General features: G+C 39.7%; 2 protein-coding genes, 1 non-coding gene and 1 pseudogene across 3 annotated transcripts; 3 read left to right on the forward strand and 1 right to left on the reverse strand.

Annotated features, from left to right (window-relative positions):
* LOC140953866 (uncharacterized) lies at nucleotides 1-2424 on the forward strand (annotated as a pseudogene).
* A 1580-nt stretch (nucleotides 2425-4004) lies between these two features.
* LOC140953867 (spliceosome-associated protein CWC27 homolog) lies at nucleotides 4005-10483 on the forward strand. The gene is made up of 7 exons (XM_073403245.1): nucleotides 4005-4035; nucleotides 5152-5231; nucleotides 6151-6278; nucleotides 6660-6754; nucleotides 8498-8604; nucleotides 9306-9424; nucleotides 10086-10483. The coding sequence occupies exons 1-7, from the start codon at nucleotides 4005-4007 to the stop codon at nucleotides 10240-10242; spliced, it is 717 nt and encodes a 238-aa protein (XP_073259346.1). The 3' UTR covers nucleotides 10243-10483.
* Nucleotides 8007-8077, forward strand: Trnag-gcc (transfer RNA glycine (anticodon GCC)). The gene has a single exon. It is a non-coding gene; the product is annotated as a tRNA-Gly (tRNA).
* A 5684-nt stretch (nucleotides 10484-16167) lies between the features above and the next one.
* On the reverse strand, nucleotides 16168-18034 carry LOC140921478 (uncharacterized). The gene has a single exon (XM_073371481.1). The coding sequence runs from the start codon at nucleotides 17419-17421 to the stop codon at nucleotides 16876-16878; it is 546 nt and encodes a 181-aa protein (XP_073227582.1). The 5' UTR covers nucleotides 17422-18034; the 3' UTR covers nucleotides 16168-16875.
* Nucleotides 18035-20063: the final 2029 nt, after the last annotated feature.

The following is a 20063-nucleotide window of genomic DNA, read 5'->3' on the forward strand; positions in this document are numbered from 1 at the left end:
GAAAGTGTTCCTTGATACAATCTTATATGACCACAGAGTGTAATCACCAGCCATCCTCTGCTTCATTCTTATGGCAATCCGGTGAAATATTCTAAAAACCCAGCTTTTGACACTGGGGACGTAACTGATCTGCGATGCAAGGTCAGGCCGATGTTTTGGGTGAAGAAGGTAGGAAAGTTCGGGATGCTTGTGTGAAGGTGAAGATTATCGGAAAACTTGAAGATAAGCGCAGATATACATGGCAGGATGCTGTAGAACGATTGAACAAATGTTATGCAAGAGAAGTACGTGTAGGTGGCGACGGTTGTTGTTATTCGGTTCAACTTTTGGACTGTCTGTTTCCGGATCCTGACAAATATTACTTCGGCGTTCGAGGGCAATTGTATAAAAAACATGGAGGCAAGACGTACGATATTTTGGATATCCATGATGCCCTTGAAAAAATTGATGAAAAACCGTTTGTTGAGAAGTACACCAGTCTACAAAGACCTGGACACGATAAATTGAATAAGTTGATTAATAAACAAAGAGCAGAAATTGAAATAGAGTGGGAGGAAGCTTTGGCTAACCCAGATGCGAGACACAAGTATTCCTGGCTTGTTGCACAGCGACGTGTCCGCAGTTGTTTTGGTGGACATTTTAGAGATGATTTTCAAGCGCTGCTAGGAAAAAGTTCTCACGTCGATGGGCTTTATAGCATCATAGACATCTACAATGCAGTATGTGAATGGAAAATAGCTGACTGGGAGAAGTTTAAAAAATTTACGGATGAAGAAGGACCAGGTGCTTATGAGCAGAAAGTGTTAGTCGAAGAGCACATGTCTGTCCTGGAGAAAGAGTATCAAGATGCTAAGCGTAGCTTAAAACAGTACTCAGAGGATGAGGCAGAGAAAAGGGTGACAGAATGCTCACCAGATGACCCCTTACTGGGTAGAAGCAAATTTTCAATGCTAAAAGGTGGTAGATGTGATGGGAACATTAACAAAACTTACACTATTTTTGACATCCACAATAGACTGAACAGGCTTTACGACTTGTCTCAAATTGAGTGGTTTTCGCAATTGAAGAAAGATGTTTGCAGAAGTGTCATTAAAGAGTACGAGTCTGCCATCAACAATCTTTGTTGGTATCCGAGAAGTGAGGCAGAGCGTCGTGTGAGGGATTGCCTTCCAGGCAACTTTGTTGGTGACACAGACATATTTCCCAATAAGGATGAAGAGTTACATGGACCAAAAACTGAACAAACTTATGACATCTTTGATATTAAACACTCAATTGCGTATTTTGATGGCAGAAAGTTGCTAAAAAAGTATGTAGACAAAAGTTATCGAAGGTCTAAAGTGGTGCGCAGAGAAGAAATTAATCTCCAGATTAATGAGGAGAGGGAAAAGATTAAAGAAGAGTATGCAAAAGCCATAGAAAAGGTTGAAATTGAGCATGGTTCTGGGTTTATCATCAATGATCACTTTGTTATCACTAATAAGCATGTCATTGATGATGCTGAAGACAAAACGATTTTTATTTGTAATGCTTCAATTGGTGAGCTCTCCTGTAAGGTTGCTTATACTGATATTCAGAAAGATTTAGCACTGCTCTATTGCCAAGGGCTTGACATCAAGTGAAATCGAGTTGCCCCATTGCATTTGTTCAATGAACCATTGTTACCTGGCATGCAAGTATTTTCTTTTGGATATCCCATGAGCCATACTGGAGAAACAGCTCTCTTTGTTAATGGTCATGTTTCTGGTTATAAAGAAACGTATTCAGATTACCGTCCTTCTTTAGTAGTGTTAAATTTGTCACTCAACTCAGGTAATTCTGGAGGCCCAATCCTCTCTTGGATTGGAAATCAGTTAAAGGTTGTGGGTGTTACTGTACAGAAACATTTCAAAGAGATTCTAACATTGGAGGAGAGGGAAAAAATTGAACAAATCCGAAAATCCATGGAAACAAATTATATTAGTGATATTTCAGATAAAGAAATTACACGCTTACGTGACCAGGTCATCTCACCTCATAGTGTAGTGCCTGTGTTTTCCACCAGTGAACCTGATCCTCGCCAGATACCAATGAATTTACTTACTTTAAAACTCTATGATGCTCTGGAAACTCACTCACAGTTCAATTTAAGTAATGCAGTACCAGGGGATAATGTGATTAAATTCATAGAAGAAGCTTTCAAGGAGTGTGAGGGAAAGCATAAAGATGAGTTAGATGAGGTGGTGAAGTGGTCAGCTGATCGTAATATTTTACCTTCTGGTCAACACTCTGCTTCAGACTGTTGTATTCAATAACTACTTTACAGAGCTTTGCCTTGAAATTGTGACCCATTCTCAAGAATAATTGTATTCAGTGCATGTGTTTTTCATAGCCGTGTGTGATTGTGGTACAGTGGAAGCCCGTTAATACAGTCACCAGTGGGTAAAAAAAAATTGGGCGTATTAATGGGGTGGCCGATTTATCGGGGTTGGCACGAATTTCGTGACTTGTTAGGGCCTTAATGACAACACCGCACATTCCATTCACATTTGTTGAACAACTGTTCTCATTTAAATAAACAACCAGAGTGAAGATATTGCATACAGTAATTAAGAATTATTCTCCTTCAGTAAATAAAACACTTTTAAAATTTGGCTATAAAATCGCAACAGATGCAATTTATGTGTACTGTAGGCTAAAAATAGTACAAGAACAGGCTCAGAGTATGATTGAGTACTAGGACACTAAAATTGACATGTCACAGGCACTTAATTTTCTAAATTTTGAACAAGTGGCCGCATTAATGGGGTGAAATTATAAGAGATTCTGCTGTTTGGGATTTGAAAATGTGGCCTTTGGCCGTATTAACAGGTGACCGCATTAACAGGTTTTTTTATAAGGAATTGTATGGCCTTTTTGCCGGGCCAAAAAAAGTGGCTGTAATAACGAGGTGGCCATAAGGCGGCATTCCACTGTACATGTATGTGCGAAAAACATTGCAGATTGAAGTGGTGCAATGATTACGTTGTACATACAATACAAATTACAGTTGAAACATTATGTACAAGTTTTTGTAGAAATTAACTTTAATTTTGATATTTCCCATTTACGTGCAAGTAAGGTTTTTTTTGTAAGTTTTCTAGTTTTAGCCTTTTTAAGGGCTTTTTGAATTGCTATGCTGAAAAGCATAGCAATTGGCTGTATTTAAATGAAGTTTGAGAAAAATGATGGATTTAGAAATGGCTCCAAAGCTATTTTGTCATTAATATTGTTGGCCAAGTGAGGTGTTCAGTAGAACTGTTAGTTCTTTATATCAGTTGTATTTTTGTAATAATGTGACAGTTAATGAAAAAGCAATTGAATCCATCATAGCTTATAGTTATCACATGGTTTCTTTGTTTTGTATTGTCCTGCCTATGATTTGCTTAATAGCTATTAATTTTATTTTGTGGAACTTCCAATATTGTAAAACTTTATCTTTTTGGTAATACATATGTAGATAAATAATAATTTTAATAATATTATGGTTGCTATTGTTGTATAATGTTGTTTTCATTGATATGAACATTTTTGTATTTCTAAGTAAAGGAGCATTAATTTTTTTTGTAGTCTTAGATCAATTTTGTGCCTTTTTTCTTGTGCCGAATAGGAGGGATAGGGTATAAAGTAAAGAAAACCAGTGAAAACTTAATGTCTTATAGTGGGGGCCAGTGGAGAGTGGGCACCATTTGATTTATTTGATTTGATATTCTTCTACATATCTCAAAATAAATACTAGTAAGTACCAGGGAAGGGTACTAACTTGAGTTGGGCATATTCAACATTATTTAGGTTTTAAGTTGTTTCTCTGTCCTTCTAAGGTCGTGCAGGTCAAAAGGATTGTTAGGTTTTCTCGCTTCTAGACTATTTTGGCCTCTCACTAAAATAGGGCCTGATATTTGATATTTTTCCAATGTACTGTATGTTGCCTGCACACTTTGTTTATTATAGAAGGGAATGGCAATTTTTATGCAAAGCTGGTAAAAATGACCAGGTTCTGTGTTGTGGGCATTAAGGGTTTGATTTGGTACAGACCCCCCCCGGCTAGTGGGTGAGTAATGAAGTCCCATATTAAAGCTATATACTGTAGCTGCCTGAAAAAACAGCCGTCACTCTTCGTTCCTCCCCGCTGGGGACGTTTCGCAGGCTGGCTATATAGAACTGGTATATGGCGTAGGATTGGGTATGGTAGTATGGATTTCATTCCCTTTTGAGATTGTGCTCCTTTTTGAGGTAGCAAAGCTGAAAAGGCTTAAGCCACTGTAATAAACCTACTGGTAAATTCAACCCGGATTGCTGTAGGTAATAGCTCAACCCCTTATGATTGCCCATCTGAGGAAAAGAACGAAAGCCATTTTGTCCAAGGTTCATTAATTATTGGAATGACTGTGGCCCAATCAAAAAAATGAGTCGCGTCGCGTCTATGTCGAAAAACGACAAAATCATTCAAAATAGCCTGCGAGCAAGCTCTCCATTTGGGGGATATCGTGAAAAGTAGACGCGCGAGGAACACGCGAGGGGAGACGCGAAAAGCGGCCCCTTGCGGCTTCGCCTCACGCTTGCCCGTTCTCGCGCGGCTCGCTTCGCCCGCGAAAATGGAGAGCTTGCTCGCAGGCTACATGCAAAATGGCAGACGAATCTCCTAGGAGACAAAGCGTCTCCTATTCCCCTCGCAGTTGGACTGACTTCTGACTGGAGGGGGCGCATACTTTTTTTGCCGTGAATTTTGCATTCATTGAAAACCGAAACGAGTGTTTTTTTATTGGGGGAGCTATAAACTCAGCGTAGAAAATATTAGAGCAGTGCAGCCCAATACACGCTTATAGTATACGCATCTTGTTTGACTTAAATAGAGTGTCATTTTTCGCTTCTGGTTTATAATAAGTGATTTTTATTTTTAGGTTGAATTAGGATAGGGTTTGAGAACCTTCTCGGCACACTTTTCCCCTCCTGAGGGGAGGGAAGAGGTTTCCTTTGTCCTGGATGAGATAAGAATTTGAAAGTAGTGGGCGCGAGAAAGAACGGGGCGCGCGTGTCTGACCTTCTCGCGCGCCTGTTCTTTGTTGCGCTTAAATACTTCCAAGCACCTGCTAAACAGGCTAATAAGAATTCCGCCTTCCTGATCTTTTCTAGAATATCATTGTTACTATCCTCTCTTTCAGGACAAGAAAAAGTCGAAGCAAGACGAGTCAGATGAAGATAGTGATGAAGAGGTATTATTCTTTACAGCTAAGTAAGACTAATTAGATGTGTGGTAGCCTGCGTAGCTGGCGGTATTGTGTAGTAGTCGAGTGAGATTTGGCGGCGAAGCCGTCACGAGCGGCGTAAGCCGCCAGAAAACGCCTCTTCTCCACTCCCTCTTTTGGATCATGGCTCCGCCACCAAAACTTTAATCGCGCACCGAGACAATACCGCCAGCTACGCAGGCTAGATTTGTGGCATGGGAAATATTCTCTTGCGCGAAAAGGCTACGCGCGGGAATTTTTTTTTGTCTCGAGAGTGTAGCGAGAAACTTCCAACTCAGTGACATTCATTTTGGGCCTCAGTGTTGTCTAAAAATACCCCCCCCCCTCCCCCCCGTTCCCTGATCCACCACTGCAGCGTACTACATTGAAGAGGGCCACAGGAAAGGGCTGCTCAGTAGCTTTCATTTAAATGATCACACCATAGGATTTCATGCACAGACTCAAAAGTTAGAACCACCTTGTACAGCATAATAAACTGAGGTTGCTTTGCGTTATTTTCCTCACTTAGATGTGTTGGCCGTGATTGTGCCCACACGCGTACGGTGGGTGGCTCCTAAAATGTTCTGCAATTGGTATAGGATTTAATGGAGCCGAAACCAATTGTGGAATTGCACGGATTTTAGGCATCCTACTGATGAACAGTTGGGACACGTAGATATATTTTTTTAGCGACTACTATAATTTGCAGTCTGTCTACTTTGAATGTAATATGCTCAGCATAAATATAAACAACCCCAAAAAGGTAAATCCCAAGAGTTTTAATGTGACGGATAACACCATAGGATTTCGTCCACAGACAGCGAGGGTAGTACTTCTTTTCAGGCCTTGTAATTGGGAGCTTTAGGATAGATGAGAATCAGCAAAATGTTTGTGTTTATATTTGTAGAGTACTAAAGAACAAGAGTTTGACTCACGGATGCGAGATCAAGTACGAAATAAATTGAAGAAACGAAAACCTGAAGAAGATAAAGAGCAAAGCGATGTTCAACCAACAAAAGAGACTTCTGGGAAAAGGTTGACAAAACAATTTACAGCTCTTTAGTTTGTAGAAATTTTGCCAAAGCTGACGGACTTCAAGAGGATCGTTAGTCAACTATTCAGCAAGTTAGATAGTCGGTAGTCACTCTTCAACCGCGTTTGTCACAAGAGAACGCAATCCTAAACTGTCGGCTTTTGGCGGGATTCCTGTGTGTGAGAGCAAACCCACTTTTCACGCAGGAGCCATGTCACTAGTCTCTCACGCGGCCATTTGTCAGTTTTGTTAGTCGGAAGTTAATTTGTCAGTCTTTCCGTCACCAAGCTGAATTGTTTGTCAGTGAAACATGTTTGTTGCTTTGCGTTCCAAGACATTTCCTTGAGCTAATGGTAATCTTTTCCTCTTATGTCTCCACTCAGCAAACAGGAAGCAGCGCGCGCTGAATACAAGCGACTAAAGCGCGAGATGATGGAAACGAAAAGAAAAAAAGACATTGAAGAGGAAAAACGCTCTGGTGAGATTTTTCTTGTCAACTTTCGTTAATTTTCCTGAGTTAGCCTGTTGCAGGCGTTCAGATGGTGGGGAGGGGATTGAATCTTACGCGCGGGGAAAACGAGAGGAGACCGCCCTCGTCAATTTGTCGCCCGCGCTCTCAGTACTATCTGAACGCCAGGAACAGGCTATACCTGAGTTGGCTCAGTGCAGTTACCATGCACAGGATTGTAAAAATGCCTTGATGCAGGAAGAAAGCTATTACGGCACAAAAGTGAAAACAGTCGGTGTTAGTAGCGTTTTTCACTGAATTCCCAACCCCTCTTTCTATAATCGGCATGGACGGGTTTCAATTTCGAAATGAGAATGTAAAATTTACCGTTATTTTTAAAACGTTAATTTCACCGACTAGTAACGTTGTTTTGCAGAGAACTACGATGTAAAGGTACAACCGGTCGCCAGGCTGGTTACATTTCATGCCAACGATTTCAACACGTGGGTCTTATTTAAACTGCGTCACATTTTTTACACTCACATATTTAACATTTTGCCCTCCGATAGTGTGATTTTACTTAGAATACAACGCACTATTATGCGCTAATTCCAATGTCTTCTTCTATTTTGCGTTAGTTGTTATTCTCTGTTTCACGGGTCAAGTTAAATCACTCTACCATCTCGCAGCGTGAAAAAGAATAGTTTCTCTTTTAATCTTTGAAATGGTCGGTTTTACCCACCAACGTACTTTGGGACAACATTGAGCCCGTTATAACTCAGCCGCGTATTTACTCAGGTTTAGGAGAAATTTAGTCTTTCTTGTTCTCAATGATGATTTTAAACAACAAAGTAGTGAACCTGAGTATAAAGCCAAGTTCAGTGTCAGAAGGCTCCTTTAGTTAACAAACAAACAAACTAAAACTAAACCAAAAGAAAACAAAGATAAAAAACTCTGAAGTAACGTCGTTAGGTTTCGGAAGTGTTCGACAAATATTTTTAAACAAAAATGTTACATTCAAGACGTCATTTTGTCCCAAATTCCCTTTATATGTCTATAAGTATTTGGTATGGCTAAGTGTGTGTGTAACAGTTTTAAAAGGCGAATCATCTTGGGTGGTTGTAAAGATTATCATTATGAAGAGAAACTTGAATCTTATTTATACTAGTCGAGATTCGAACGATCAACTGTCAACGTAAATCAAAATCCTGATTTGTTTTGTCAGTTTGAGTAAATGTCCACATAGATAAAGTTCAATTTATTAACCACTTGGCCATGCAGAGCACTGGTGGTTCAGTGGTAGAATTCTCGCCTGCCACGCGGGAGGCCCGGGTTCGATTCCCGGCCAGTACACTCTTTTTCCTCTTTCTTTTTTTTGTTTTTTGTTTTGCTTTAAACGATGTGAACTTGTGACTTGTTGGACCTCGAATATTATTGAAAACTTGTTTTGCCTTCAATATAAAAAAGGATCTATCCCACTTTTTCAGAAACGTTTCTTAGGGATTCTGCAAAAAGGAAAGTTCTTTCAATGGACCATTCCCGGCTTACCCCAACCCCTTTTCTTGGAAAGAAGGTAATTGCGAAGTCGTTGTTATGAACAAAAAATATATATATTTATATTCTCTTGCACTCATTTTCAAGAATTTACCCGAAGACTCGTTTTGATGGTGAGAAGCTGTGAAACTTGGAATAGGCCTAAATTTATCAGAGCAACGTATAGAAAGTTTACACAAGTTGAAGTATTTTTTTTCTTTTGCTTTTTGTGTTGACCAGAGTCTAAAGAGTCCGATGTGTTAGCAGCTTTTCACGCAGAACAAATAACTTACCTCGAGAAGAAGAAAACTTCCCAAAAAAGGAAGGGTCAAGGAAGGGACGAACAGGTAATCAAATGTTTTATTTATGTCAAAGTTTTTATCACTCATGGACAGGCGCGGATCTAGAATAAATTCCTACCGATTTCATCAACGAGTGCCGAAAGCGCAAGCTTCGAGGGCGGGGGTTTCGGGGGCGTGTTCCTTAGGGAAAATTTTTGGATTTAAAGTTCCCAAAGTCCCCTTTCCTGGTTTTCTGAGCCATTCAGACCGAATATTAACTGACTGTCCAAACCACTTTCTAGATTTCAACTTTTATTATTATTGTTATTGTTATTATTATTATTATTATTATTATTATTATTATTATTATTATTATTATTATTATTATTATTAAAAATATATATGAAAAATATACTAATTATGAAACTGATCTGACCGATATCCGTAAAACGGTGGAAACCGGTGTGGATCCGCGCTGACTGAGTGATCTTATACCTGTTATATATCCCGCTCTTTGCGCAAATGTCAAGTGGATCTGTTGTTAACCAGAAACAAGGTCATTACTTTAGACATTGGCCAGACATTGACTGTACGTCAGTATGAATATTAATGTGGTATAATTACATTTTAAAAGCATTTGTAATAATTAAAGCTTGTTGATAGTTGTGTGCTGATAGCCGGCGTGTCAAGAAACTCACCTGGACGATCATATTCCACCGACTCATGCATGACTTGACACTTTTGTTGCCACCTGATTTTTCATGTAGAATCTAACACTGCTGGCAGACTTTCAAGCCAAGCTTTTTCAGTCCAACGAAGAAGAAGGAGATCAAGAAGAAGATAACGACAACGAAAATGAAAACGAAGAGAGAGATGATACTGGATGGTAAGTAACGTCTCTACATTTTGCGATCGTTGACATGACCCCGCTCCCCTTGTTATCCCGGGGCAGCCTATCCAGGGGGAGGGTGCGGGGTGTCCGGATTCCCCCCACCCCCCCCCCCCCCCCCCCCCCATCAGACGTGACCCTTGTTTGAGACTGATTCTTACAGCGACAGAATCGTATATCACTTTTTCACTGGCTGATTTTTTTTTAAAGAAACGCGCGTTGCATTTTGCAGCTTCACTAAATTCCAGGGATATTCAAGAATGTAATTGGTTTGGGGTACCCTCCTATGATCTGTTCGCCCTGCTCGCAAAGCAGTATTTCCCGCGCCAACGGCGACCGACGTTCACAGATTGAGAAACACGTGGTCGTCTCTTTGAGAAGTGATTTGCCACAAAAAAGTTCAACAGTCCTTTCCGAACCAAAGTTTGGATCCCCCAGGGAAAAACTCCTGGATCCGCCCCTGAATTGGGCAGCGTCGAGGCGTTTAACTGAAAATGAGAGAAGGTACTCACTTTCAATTGCTACAACGCCCGTAAGGCGCTGGAATATGTAATAGTTAAACGCGCTTGCTTTAGGAGTCTCTCGGGTCATGCGCCGTTCAACGAGGAAATATGTTTGAAAAGATAGGCTAAAACTAGCGTGCAATATTTTATTCCAGGATGTTTCATTCTCTGAAGTGTGAGCCTGAACTGAAGAGAGCAAAAGATGCATCTATTGAAGACGAGGACACGTTTGAAATATTCGACCCACGAAACCCCATAAACAAAAGAAGAAGGGAAGCCAGCAAAAAAGCCATGAAAGAAAAACGCAGATAACATGGTATCTATTGTGATGATCTGTAAGTAGAGTTGTCGAGGAAACAAGTGTGGTATCCGAAAAATCTTCGTAATATTCCGAAGACTTCACGATAACAATTCACGATTATCAGTTAACCACTGATCTCAGCCTGACAAACTCGACAACCTCGTTCTTGGAAACGAGGTTGCAAACACCATTCTCTGTTTAAACGCGTGACCAAAACAGACGATGGGATCTGGGGACAAGAGTGGCCTTGTGTGTTAAGGTGATTCCCTAGTTTTGCACTGCGCATCTCTTACTGCGCATAACAAGATGGCCGCCGTAAAAAAGAGCATGTGAAGTAATATTATTAAAATGAAGTTGACTGATGAGAAACGCTATTGGAATTTTTGCTTGCTGTTGTTTCTTGCCGAGGTGAGACTCAATGTGTTGGGAATCTGCATAACGTAAGCAGTACGCGTGTTGCTAAGTTCGACCTCCTCTCGGAGAACCTCGATATTGGATGTTTAACTTGTGCTTACTCACTTTGATTTTCATTTAAACACTTTCTTTATCAAATTGTGTCCTAAATGTGATATCTCGATGTAAATTCTGTAAAAACGGATTTTTTAATACTTTCTTCCCCCTTTCACATACATTCTATTTTCAAACTCGCCCCAGTCCTCTCTCAAAAATCGGAGAAAATGCGTTTGGTGCGCACTTTCTGCAGCTCTACCGCAAAAACGAGTACGGTGACCCCCATTTTTTATTTCATGATTATAATAAGGACAGTGCATCCTTTCGATGAGAAAAAAATTGGCACAAATCTATGTTCAGTTTTTTGGTAATTTTACTAAATTGTACGGATTGAGCCATCACGGGTCGAAAAGCGCGCGTCCAATTTAATTCTACTTTGGAGCGCAAAGTAAAAACAAGGGCATTAAAAGACATTTTTCTGGTACGTAAGAGGATAAACAATACATTAAAGTCAAATTCTGTGTGATGTCACATGCATCATCGAAAAAATCCCTCATTTTTGTCTAGTTTTGCGCTGCCCGCGGTTTTTGTAGAAGGGTCCTAAATAGCCGTATTTGTCAGCATTGTGACGTCAAAACGAGCACGGTGACCCCACTTTTTATTACTTTTTTATCATCTTCTTGAGTTGTTACATCAGTGTACCAAGTTTAAGCTAAAATCTATGTTAGGTTCTTTTACTATGGAATCACCTTAAACTCATAGGTGTCGAGACGACACGTTGCATAGCAACATTTTTCACGTGATCTGCTGGCTCAGATAATCTCAAGCCTTTTAGCGAAAACAACATACATTTTTCCTCTAGCAAATTTACGCTGTTAAAGACACCGAACTCTTTATCGCCTACCACAACCTAAAGCTTTCTATGAGAAAAAACTTTTGTGGCATTTTTTTTGGCATAACAATGGATTTTTGGTAAGAATTACTTTTCCTTCTGGGCAGCTGCCCAGAAAAAAGTCTTCTCTAAACCCAAAATTTTAAGTTGGAAGGGTGTTTGTTTTGACTACGGCTGTTTGGCTGCTATCTTTTATAGTTATTCTGGAGCAGCAGTCTGCCTAAAAGAGAACAACTTGGGATCCCATATTCGCAGCTTGCAGGAAGGATGCATGTTAAAGATGTTGGGTATTCACCTTTCTTTTGTGAAAATCTTTAAAAGCGACAATTTCATTGGTAAATAGTAGCCTTCAGCTGATTGGCTGAAACTTTGGTTGTTATAGGCGCTCATCCAGCTTATGTTGCGATTTCTTAAGATGTCAAACTTTATCCTTGATTAAACAAAGCGGTTGATTTCCTGTCTAAAGCCATAATTCTTCAGGAAGACTATCTAAATATTAGTCATTTGGTTAGTCAAGTAAACAGTTCTACTTAAACAAATACACTTCTTGTGAAATCTAAATGTTTGTTTAATAAAACTGCCCGCTCATATTATAGCGGCTTTTGTGACCGCAGCCGAACTACTTTAAACCAAAAGCAATTCGTAGATGTTATCTTTAAAACCAAATAAGGTTATAATCATATATTTTTTTCCTTACTGTTGAAATCACTGAATTGCTTGAATTTATCTATTTGTTTGGAATGCATGGGTATTTAAAGGTTTAAGATGCCTTTGTGTCACTGACGCGAATTTTGTTAAGATTTTTTTCACCCACCCAGTTCGCAGCGGTACAAAATATATATAAGCGATCACAGCTTTCACGTTTGGGTGTTTGCGGCTCAATTCTGATTTGCGGTTGGTGTCCTAAACTTTATATTTGTAAGCCGTATCTCGAAAACAACGATTTCTTGTGATGCTTTTTTTTCGTTTACAAAATGGAATCACCAACTGTTTTCAATTACGCGCTTGGTCATTTTAAAGGAGTCAGAAAGGTTAAAATAACAAATCGGGTTTAAATTTGCGAGGTAATTGTCGATAATTTGCGGTAATAGAAATGGTTCTACGGTTATGACATTACTTCTTGCTGAGAAATACATTTAAATTTAAAAACCAGTCGTAATAACATTGCAGTGAATTCTCCTTTTTTTGAACTCCTCGATGCGGCCGACACCATATCGGTCTGTTACTGTCAATGTCTTACACTTCTCTTGACGAACAGAGTGAATTTGAGGGAGATTTGGGAATATATACTTATCGAACGAAATACAGGATATCTAAGGGTAGGAGGGGTGGGGGTTTCTACATTCTGGTCTTTTTATTCTCTCATCGATCCATCTCTTTTCCGCCGTTCGCTTTTCGACATTGATTTCTTTCTTCGCCCTCGCCGGCAGTGTTCCTTCGCCGTCTTCCCCCGTCTCTTCAAAATGAGAGGGTCTTTAGCCTTCCTGCAAAACTTTACCCTGCGAGTGTGGGAGCTTCGTTTTGTTCTTTGTTCTCTGTATGCAGCTGCGTCCCCAGTTCTCAACGCCACGTGTTTTCTCGAGACGCGTGCCGCGCCACACGCAGTCACACGCTTTGTGTTAACCAAGTGTTTCAAATGGGTTGCTCAGGTATCGATCAGATGTTAACGTATCGGTAAGCTGTGGATATATAAAAAATTTCCAATTACCAGACGTATTCTCCCCTCTAGAAAGACTCGCCATGAGAAAGTACAGTTTAACAATGGGGTCACAGTTAAAACGGACATCCTGCTAGCTCTCCCGTTCCTAAGAGATTAAAATTCAAAGAGACCTTAGTAAAGCTCAGGTCGTTGAGATTTATTCCCACGTAAAAAAGGCCGTTTGCCGACGTTGCCGAAAACTTCCTTATCCTTCAGTCTGCGATCTTTTCAAAGCGGCATTTCACTTGCTACTTTGTCGCATAACAATGACCGGATATTTCATGCCGCGATCAAACATTCAAAGCAAGAAAATATTATTCTTCTCACTATATACCTCCAAGCGAACAATACTTGGCCTTTCAGTGAGATCAGGCCAAGATAAGAAACGGAAATTACTGTTTTTATAAAGGATTAAAGAAGCTAAAAAACCTTTTTCTCTCTACTCACCGCTCAACTCAACACAAAATTCACCTACCGACTTGGCGGTTTACGTGTTTTTTTGTTCGGGATAAAATGAAAAACAGAACAGCGCAAACAAAAAAAATTTCTCCTTCTTTGCTATTAAAGGCTTATAAAAAAAGTCACACTTCTGTTGTCTGCGATATATTTGAAAGGGAATGATTGTAAGTTAATTTTAGTACTTAGATAAAACAAGCGAAGTAATTATAGGTGGGAAGCGTGCTCGCCTCAAAATAAAAAAAGTTTAACATTGTTCTTTTTTTGCAGCTTTTATTTCCTTCTGACGAAAAGTATCAATAAAAAACAAAAAGTTTTGTTTCGTTGTATCTTTTAGAATTGCAAGATGCCGTCTTACAAAAAGGCAGGTTGTTTTATAAACAAGAAAATCCAAGACCACTGCCAAACGGATAACAAAGGTCTATTCAAAACATTTTCAAACGATATTTCGACTGGCCAGACCAGCCTTCTTCGGGTTTACAGCTTTGCAGTAGTCTTTTGACTTCTCGTTTTCTTATCAATATAAATTTTTAGCTGATTAGATTTCTTTTCTTTAGACCCAACATTGACCACCGGCAAGATCTTCGTCCACGGTTTTTGTAGTTTACTTCTTTAAATTATTTTATGTCTGTTTGAGATTCCCGTATTTATTTTTTACGAAACTAAATGGGACACGACGTTGCTTATTAGATATTGTATTTTAATGACTGATCGATTACAAAAAATGATTGGTAAACTAAACAAAAGGACTTATCTTTTTGTTGACTTGAAACTTTCGTTGTCTTTGTAGCAAAGAGATCATAACACCTGGAAAAGTAAATCGCGAAAGAATTTTTTCTTTCAGGTTTTCCTTAGCCACAACTGTACGTTGATGCAAATATTGTTCTGAAAATACATGCAATTAACTGTCACTTTTGAATTTGCCGCTCTGCTCTATAGTCAGTTGTTTTAGGGAGGACACAAGTATCCACTTTTGTAGAAAATATTCTTCAATCCTTAGATTTTCACTTTGCTCGTTTCTAAGCTCGCGAGAGACATTTTTCAATCTCATTTAATTCTTCTAGGCTGTGTGTTTAACAGTTTTTACGGTGGATATAGGTTACTGAATTCTTAAAGAGGATTAGATTTTAGAGATTTAACGGATTTTTTTCTCAGCGATTTTTGTGCCTATTCACAAGTGGGTGACCGCCCGCCTATTTCAACATGCGTACTTGTCTTCTCTCATACACCACATGACAAGATGACGAGCCCAAAGATGACGCCAGTAAGCTTTGAGAACAAATTGAAATTCCTTCCATCTGCGTAAATGGAAAATGAATCTCGCCTTTTATCAACGTTTTGCTTGCTTGTCAACACTTGTGGTCTCAAATGTTTCCCTTTCATATGTTACTTCTACAATCACGCATCCAACCCACGAAATTTGCGCCAAGTTTAGTAACAGCGCATCTGTTAATAATTTACTGTTGTTTGTTTTTGTTGGGCATTCGGAGAAGTTTTTTCATACCTCTTGTTTGTTATTGTGTGGGTATTAGAGGGAATTTAACACCAAACTAAAGGTTAATCGTTCCTCTTTCCGTTTCCTTCAAAACTGACGCGATTGTTTTTCTCGCTTGATGGTTCAGTGATGATGGCCTTCGCAGAAAACTTAAGTTTTGCTTCTTTTTTGTCGATTTTTGGTTTGGAATGCATGTAAAAGTTATTCAGTAAAAGCTTTAAGTAAAAAAATTGGTTGTCCCTGGTTTGAGACTGTTTTATCTCCAATACTTTTTGTTCATAGTCGTAGACACACTGCCGGAAAAAGTTTTGAATGGCCTAATTTCTTGGCAAACTCGGTCCATTTGAATGAAAATATTTTATTTTGTTGCTGTTTCACAAAACTTAGGTCTGAAAATTGCGCGCAGTCTAATCACAGGATTAAGAAAGTGTGCTTCATAAACGAAAGAAAAGTGTGTAAAAGTTTTCTATAAGTGAACAACTCTTGTGAAACATTCACAAGCTAAGTATCTTTTGATGTTTTAGTGGTAACAATTATTTCAAACGGCACACAGACGCAATTTCAATCCAATTTCAATAAGTGAAGAGTTTGATAATATATTCAAAGTCGCTGTAGGGGAGATTGGCAGAAGTCAACATGAATGACTGAAATTGTTTAAAATTAGGGGTGTAGACGCATTTGAAATGCTGGAAAACTTCCCGGAAAGACACCCTTAATGGATTTTTTTAAATAAGTTTAAACCAGAAAACTGTGAAAACGAAGAAAATATCCTTCATGCTTCCTTCCGCTGTATTAAAAGGAAGAACGTCGCGGTCTTGTCAGAGAAATAATCCGCTCTCCCTCTCTCAGAACTGTTGCAAGTGATGGGTCCTTTATTTAGTATTAAGTCCCTATATCTGCTTTGCGATCTCCGAATTAGACAGAAACATTACCCTTGGGTGAAGTAGTTTGGTTCTTTCAATCTCGGCGGGTACTCTATTGACACGAAAAGCCGATAACACCAGCCTCTTTGTTCACTAATTTTTCTTCGAGGCGAGCAAACATTTTTCCTTCGAACTTGCACGCGTTCGAATTTACACTTTACTCGTGTAAATCTAATTTACGCCCCCGTCAGGGACCACATGGTGGCATTTAACATTTTAATGCAAAAGTCCTAGAAGCGAGCGGATATACAGACAGATGATAACACGAAACGACAAGATCTTGATCAACAAAAAGTGTTTATTAATTACATTTTTCTTGATCGCAAATCGGTAGACAGATAAACACAATAGTTTAAAGAGCTAAACACCAAAAAGCACGTATAAGATAGTGTATCAACCAGAGCTCTTCAAGTGTGATGTAGTTTAGTCCTTAAGTAAACAAAACCTACACAAAAACAGCTCGAAATGTACCTTATTTACACACTTAAAGCATAATAGTAAACACCATTACTCGCCTAAACGCGTTTAGGTAACAAAAATAAATTACACTATTTACAATTCATTTGCAAAGTTCACGATATGATACGCGGAACGGTCGATATGTAGCGTCTAATTTTCCTTGCAGTCATTGCTGATTTTTATCAGACCGCGATATCAACGGGCCGAATTCAACGTGAAATGTATGTTCGTGGTATGAATTTAGGTATTTTCTTATCGAAAAGCCTAAGGCTAGTCGAATATCAGATCGGTGCTGGAAGGTCGATTTTCAAAGTTCGCATCATTCGTTAATGAAAGATCACAGCTTGTCTGATATCCTTCGCAGGGTAATTGCTCAAGTTCACTTCGCTCCTTTTTTAGACCTACATCACAGTTCTCATGTGAGTCGTGTTTTTCCTTGTTGCTTTCGGCGCTCATGTCCTTGACCAAATCATCCAAAAATCGGATGTACTTCATCGCTAGTCTTAAAATCTCATTTTTGGAAAGTTTTCTCTCGGGCGGATAAGTCGGTAGTAGTTTTCTAAGCTCTCCAAAAGCCATGTTGACGTGCTGTTGCCTCCATCGCTCCCTGCTGTTTGTATAAAGTCGTTTCATGTATGACTGGCACTGGTTTTGATACGATAGACTTATCCTGCGTCCTGTTGGATAGTAAACCGCTTGTGGCGACGGTGTGGGACTCAAACTTGTTTCGGATCCGCTTGAGCTGCAGGCCGACCCATCAGGAGGAGATAAGGAATGTGCATCCATATTTACCCCGTCGAACGGTTGATACGCCATGTGTCTGACTAAACGATCGTGCAATAACACTGAATAGCAGTATGATCTCGCGACGGGTCTCCCTTTATAGACACAAGCACTCGCGCTTAGTTGTCTGACCACTTTCAATGGCTTATGTCAAACGTGTTTTTTACAGTCTGCCTTCAATTTACCTGATCGCTATAATTGCTTTTTCATTTATAATAGCCCAACCCGATAACCTTTTGCTCCGGTAGCTACCCCAGAACGTTCGCAATAAGGACAAATTGACGTATTAAATCGCCCTCTCTCTTCTCTTCTTTCGTTTTCCGCGCCAGGAAATTGACCTTTCAGAGGTTTTCGTGTCTCGCGTTTGTATCTTACACCATGACACCTTGACTAGCCAATCAGCGATCAGCTGCTCCACTTAAATTTAGCGGTGTCAAATTGTTTTTAAAGTCGGTATTTAGTACCCGTTTAGTAATCGTCGCTTTGTTGTGTGGTCCTGATGATGCGTTTGTCTGAAAGCAACTCTTGACATAAAAATAACAGGCCTTTTAAAGATTTTGAGACGTGTGTGCAAATTCGGATCGGAAAGTCACTTTTGTGTGAATTGCAAAGTGCTTTGTGAATAACCGACACCTGTAAACCGCACCCTTTCTTCCCTTAAAAAAATGATTATTTAAGATGACACTCCACTTTACAATCATATAGCCAGTGAGCAAGCTCTGTGGAGGTGGAGTACGAGGGAAAAGAGCCCCAGAGAGAGTGTGATTGCTGGCCAGGCTAGGCTAAGCAATCAAGAAATTAACTGTAAAGTAGCTTTCATCTATATAGTCATTTCAGTACGAACTTTATCAACAGACTGGGAAATTTGAACCTCATCTGAGCAGCATAATGAACGTATAGCAGGATAATACTGCTCAGCAGGCAAAAAACTTAGCCACAGTTAAAGTACCTTTCGTGTGCGTACACCGAAGAAAGATACCCAGGTCACGGCTACATTACTGACTCTGGCTTAATTTTCGACAGATAAAAACGAAAAGCAACCTCCCCCATACCCTCTCTTCGAATCAAGGTTGAAGCCGCGCGGAAGCTAAAACGCGCCATTTCCCCATCCTTGATCAAGGGAGGAGGGAGGTTGTTAATAATTCCATTTATTTTGTCGGACTAGGTCTTGTCTCGCGATCCCAGCTAGTCCTCTTCGAGAGACTTCTAGTACACAGTAAAATCAGCAATGAGGGAACTCTTGTAAAGAGGTTGCTATTTTCAAACTTCTTCGCTGAGCTGCTTATTCTCGACGTCGGTTGTAAACAGATATCCAGGAGCGTAGCGTGAGGTTTTGAAGGTGTGCGCACGGAAAGAAAGGTTAGACCTCCGAAGGTACTGCAAACTGGGGAGGCGTGGGGGCATGCTCCCTCAGGAATAGGGGCTCAGAAATGCCATTTCCTGCGTTTTCCGCAGGGCATTTTCAGTAAATAAATGCGAAGAAAAAGACAATATTTAGTTGTTTATTTTACATTTCTAGCGTTAATCGGTAAGCGCGGTACAGTATTTACCGAAAAAAGGGCAAAACAGTGACGTCATCAAAAAGGTTACAAGCAATGCAGAAGGCGAAACGGTCTATACACCAAAATAATGCGAAAGATTTATCATTCATTCCGATTTAATGATAAAAATGCTTTCAGGAAATTAGAAATAAGTATATTTTTGACATTTCAACTGTTTGCTCGGGCGTATCTGCGTATATGGACGCTACTCCCCTGATATATAATCCATTTCTTCCCTCTCAAACAGTCATGGTATGTAGCTTGTTTCAAACTTTGAGTATCTGGGTAAAATTCTGAAGCCGGTGTGACCATTTAGATGAAAGCTATCTCGCAGATCTTTCTGTGGCACTTGCACATTTTTCTTAGCATTTAATGCTATAGCCATTTGTTTTGTTTTGGAACGTTATTTGAAACTTCTTTTTGTTGCTTGGCGCATTTTGGGACAGCAAAACGCAAATTCTTTGGGCATGAAAAGACGGATTCGTGTACAAAACAGCATATTTCTTCCCTGGGCGTGTCGGCACAAAAATATTTCGTTGAAGACTCGAAGAATTTTGTTTACGATTTTACAAAAGTCATAGCCGCCGTTCCGTCCTTTCTAGTCTAACAAAGTACAATTACTGCTTTTTGGTTAAAAATTTTAGACTGCATAGAGACTTATTTTTTCACAGTTTTGTTTCTACCATTTTTCCATCAAATCGGACACGAGCGCGCTGCGGAGTTATATGAATTTTGTATGGTATGCTTTGCTAAGAATCTCCGGAAATGTTTTAAAGTTGCCTTCAATAATCCTGTCATGTATTTTATTACTCGTGATGAGTTTAACAAGCTTTTGGTTTTTTGGATGGAATTTGGGGTGCAACCCTTCGGCGGATCAGATAGACCAGTATCATGTTCTAGGCCAAATTCGGCGAACAATGCGAAGATTTTGAATTTGGAAAAAAAAAATCAATGGGGAAAACAAAGACGGCTCTTTCCCGGGGGGTACTCCCTTATATAGCCATATAGGTATGTGCCGTCCCATCGGGTAGGGTTTTTGCGCCGTTTCGGTCTGAAAACGGCTATTCACTTTGCCCATTTTGGTCTGGAATCGGGGATGGTTTTCGAGGGAACTACGGAGTATATGAACGTATT

Source organism: Porites lutea, chromosome 12 (assembly GCF_958299795.1).
Source record: "Porites lutea chromosome 12, jaPorLute2.1, whole genome shotgun sequence".
Classification (NCBI taxonomy): domain Eukaryota; kingdom Metazoa; phylum Cnidaria; class Anthozoa; order Scleractinia; family Poritidae; genus Porites; species Porites lutea.

Excerpts from the sequence above, each read along its gene's own strand:
- LOC140953867 (XM_073403245.1), top strand. The coding sequence starts at position 4,005 with ATGACCAGGTTCTGTGTTGTGGGCATTAAGG. Across the intron at positions 4,036-5,151 it reads CTGTGTTGTGGGCATTAAGG|AATATCATTGTTACTATCCT; the intron begins GTTTGATTTGGT and ends GATCTTTTCTAG. Across the intron at positions 8,605-9,305 it reads GTCAAGGAAGGGACGAACAG|AATCTAACACTGCTGGCAGA; the intron begins GTAATCAAATGT and ends TTTTTCATGTAG.
- LOC140921478 (XM_073371481.1), bottom strand. The coding sequence starts at position 17,421 with ATGGCGTATCAACCGTTCGACGGGGTAAATATGGATGCACATTCCTTA.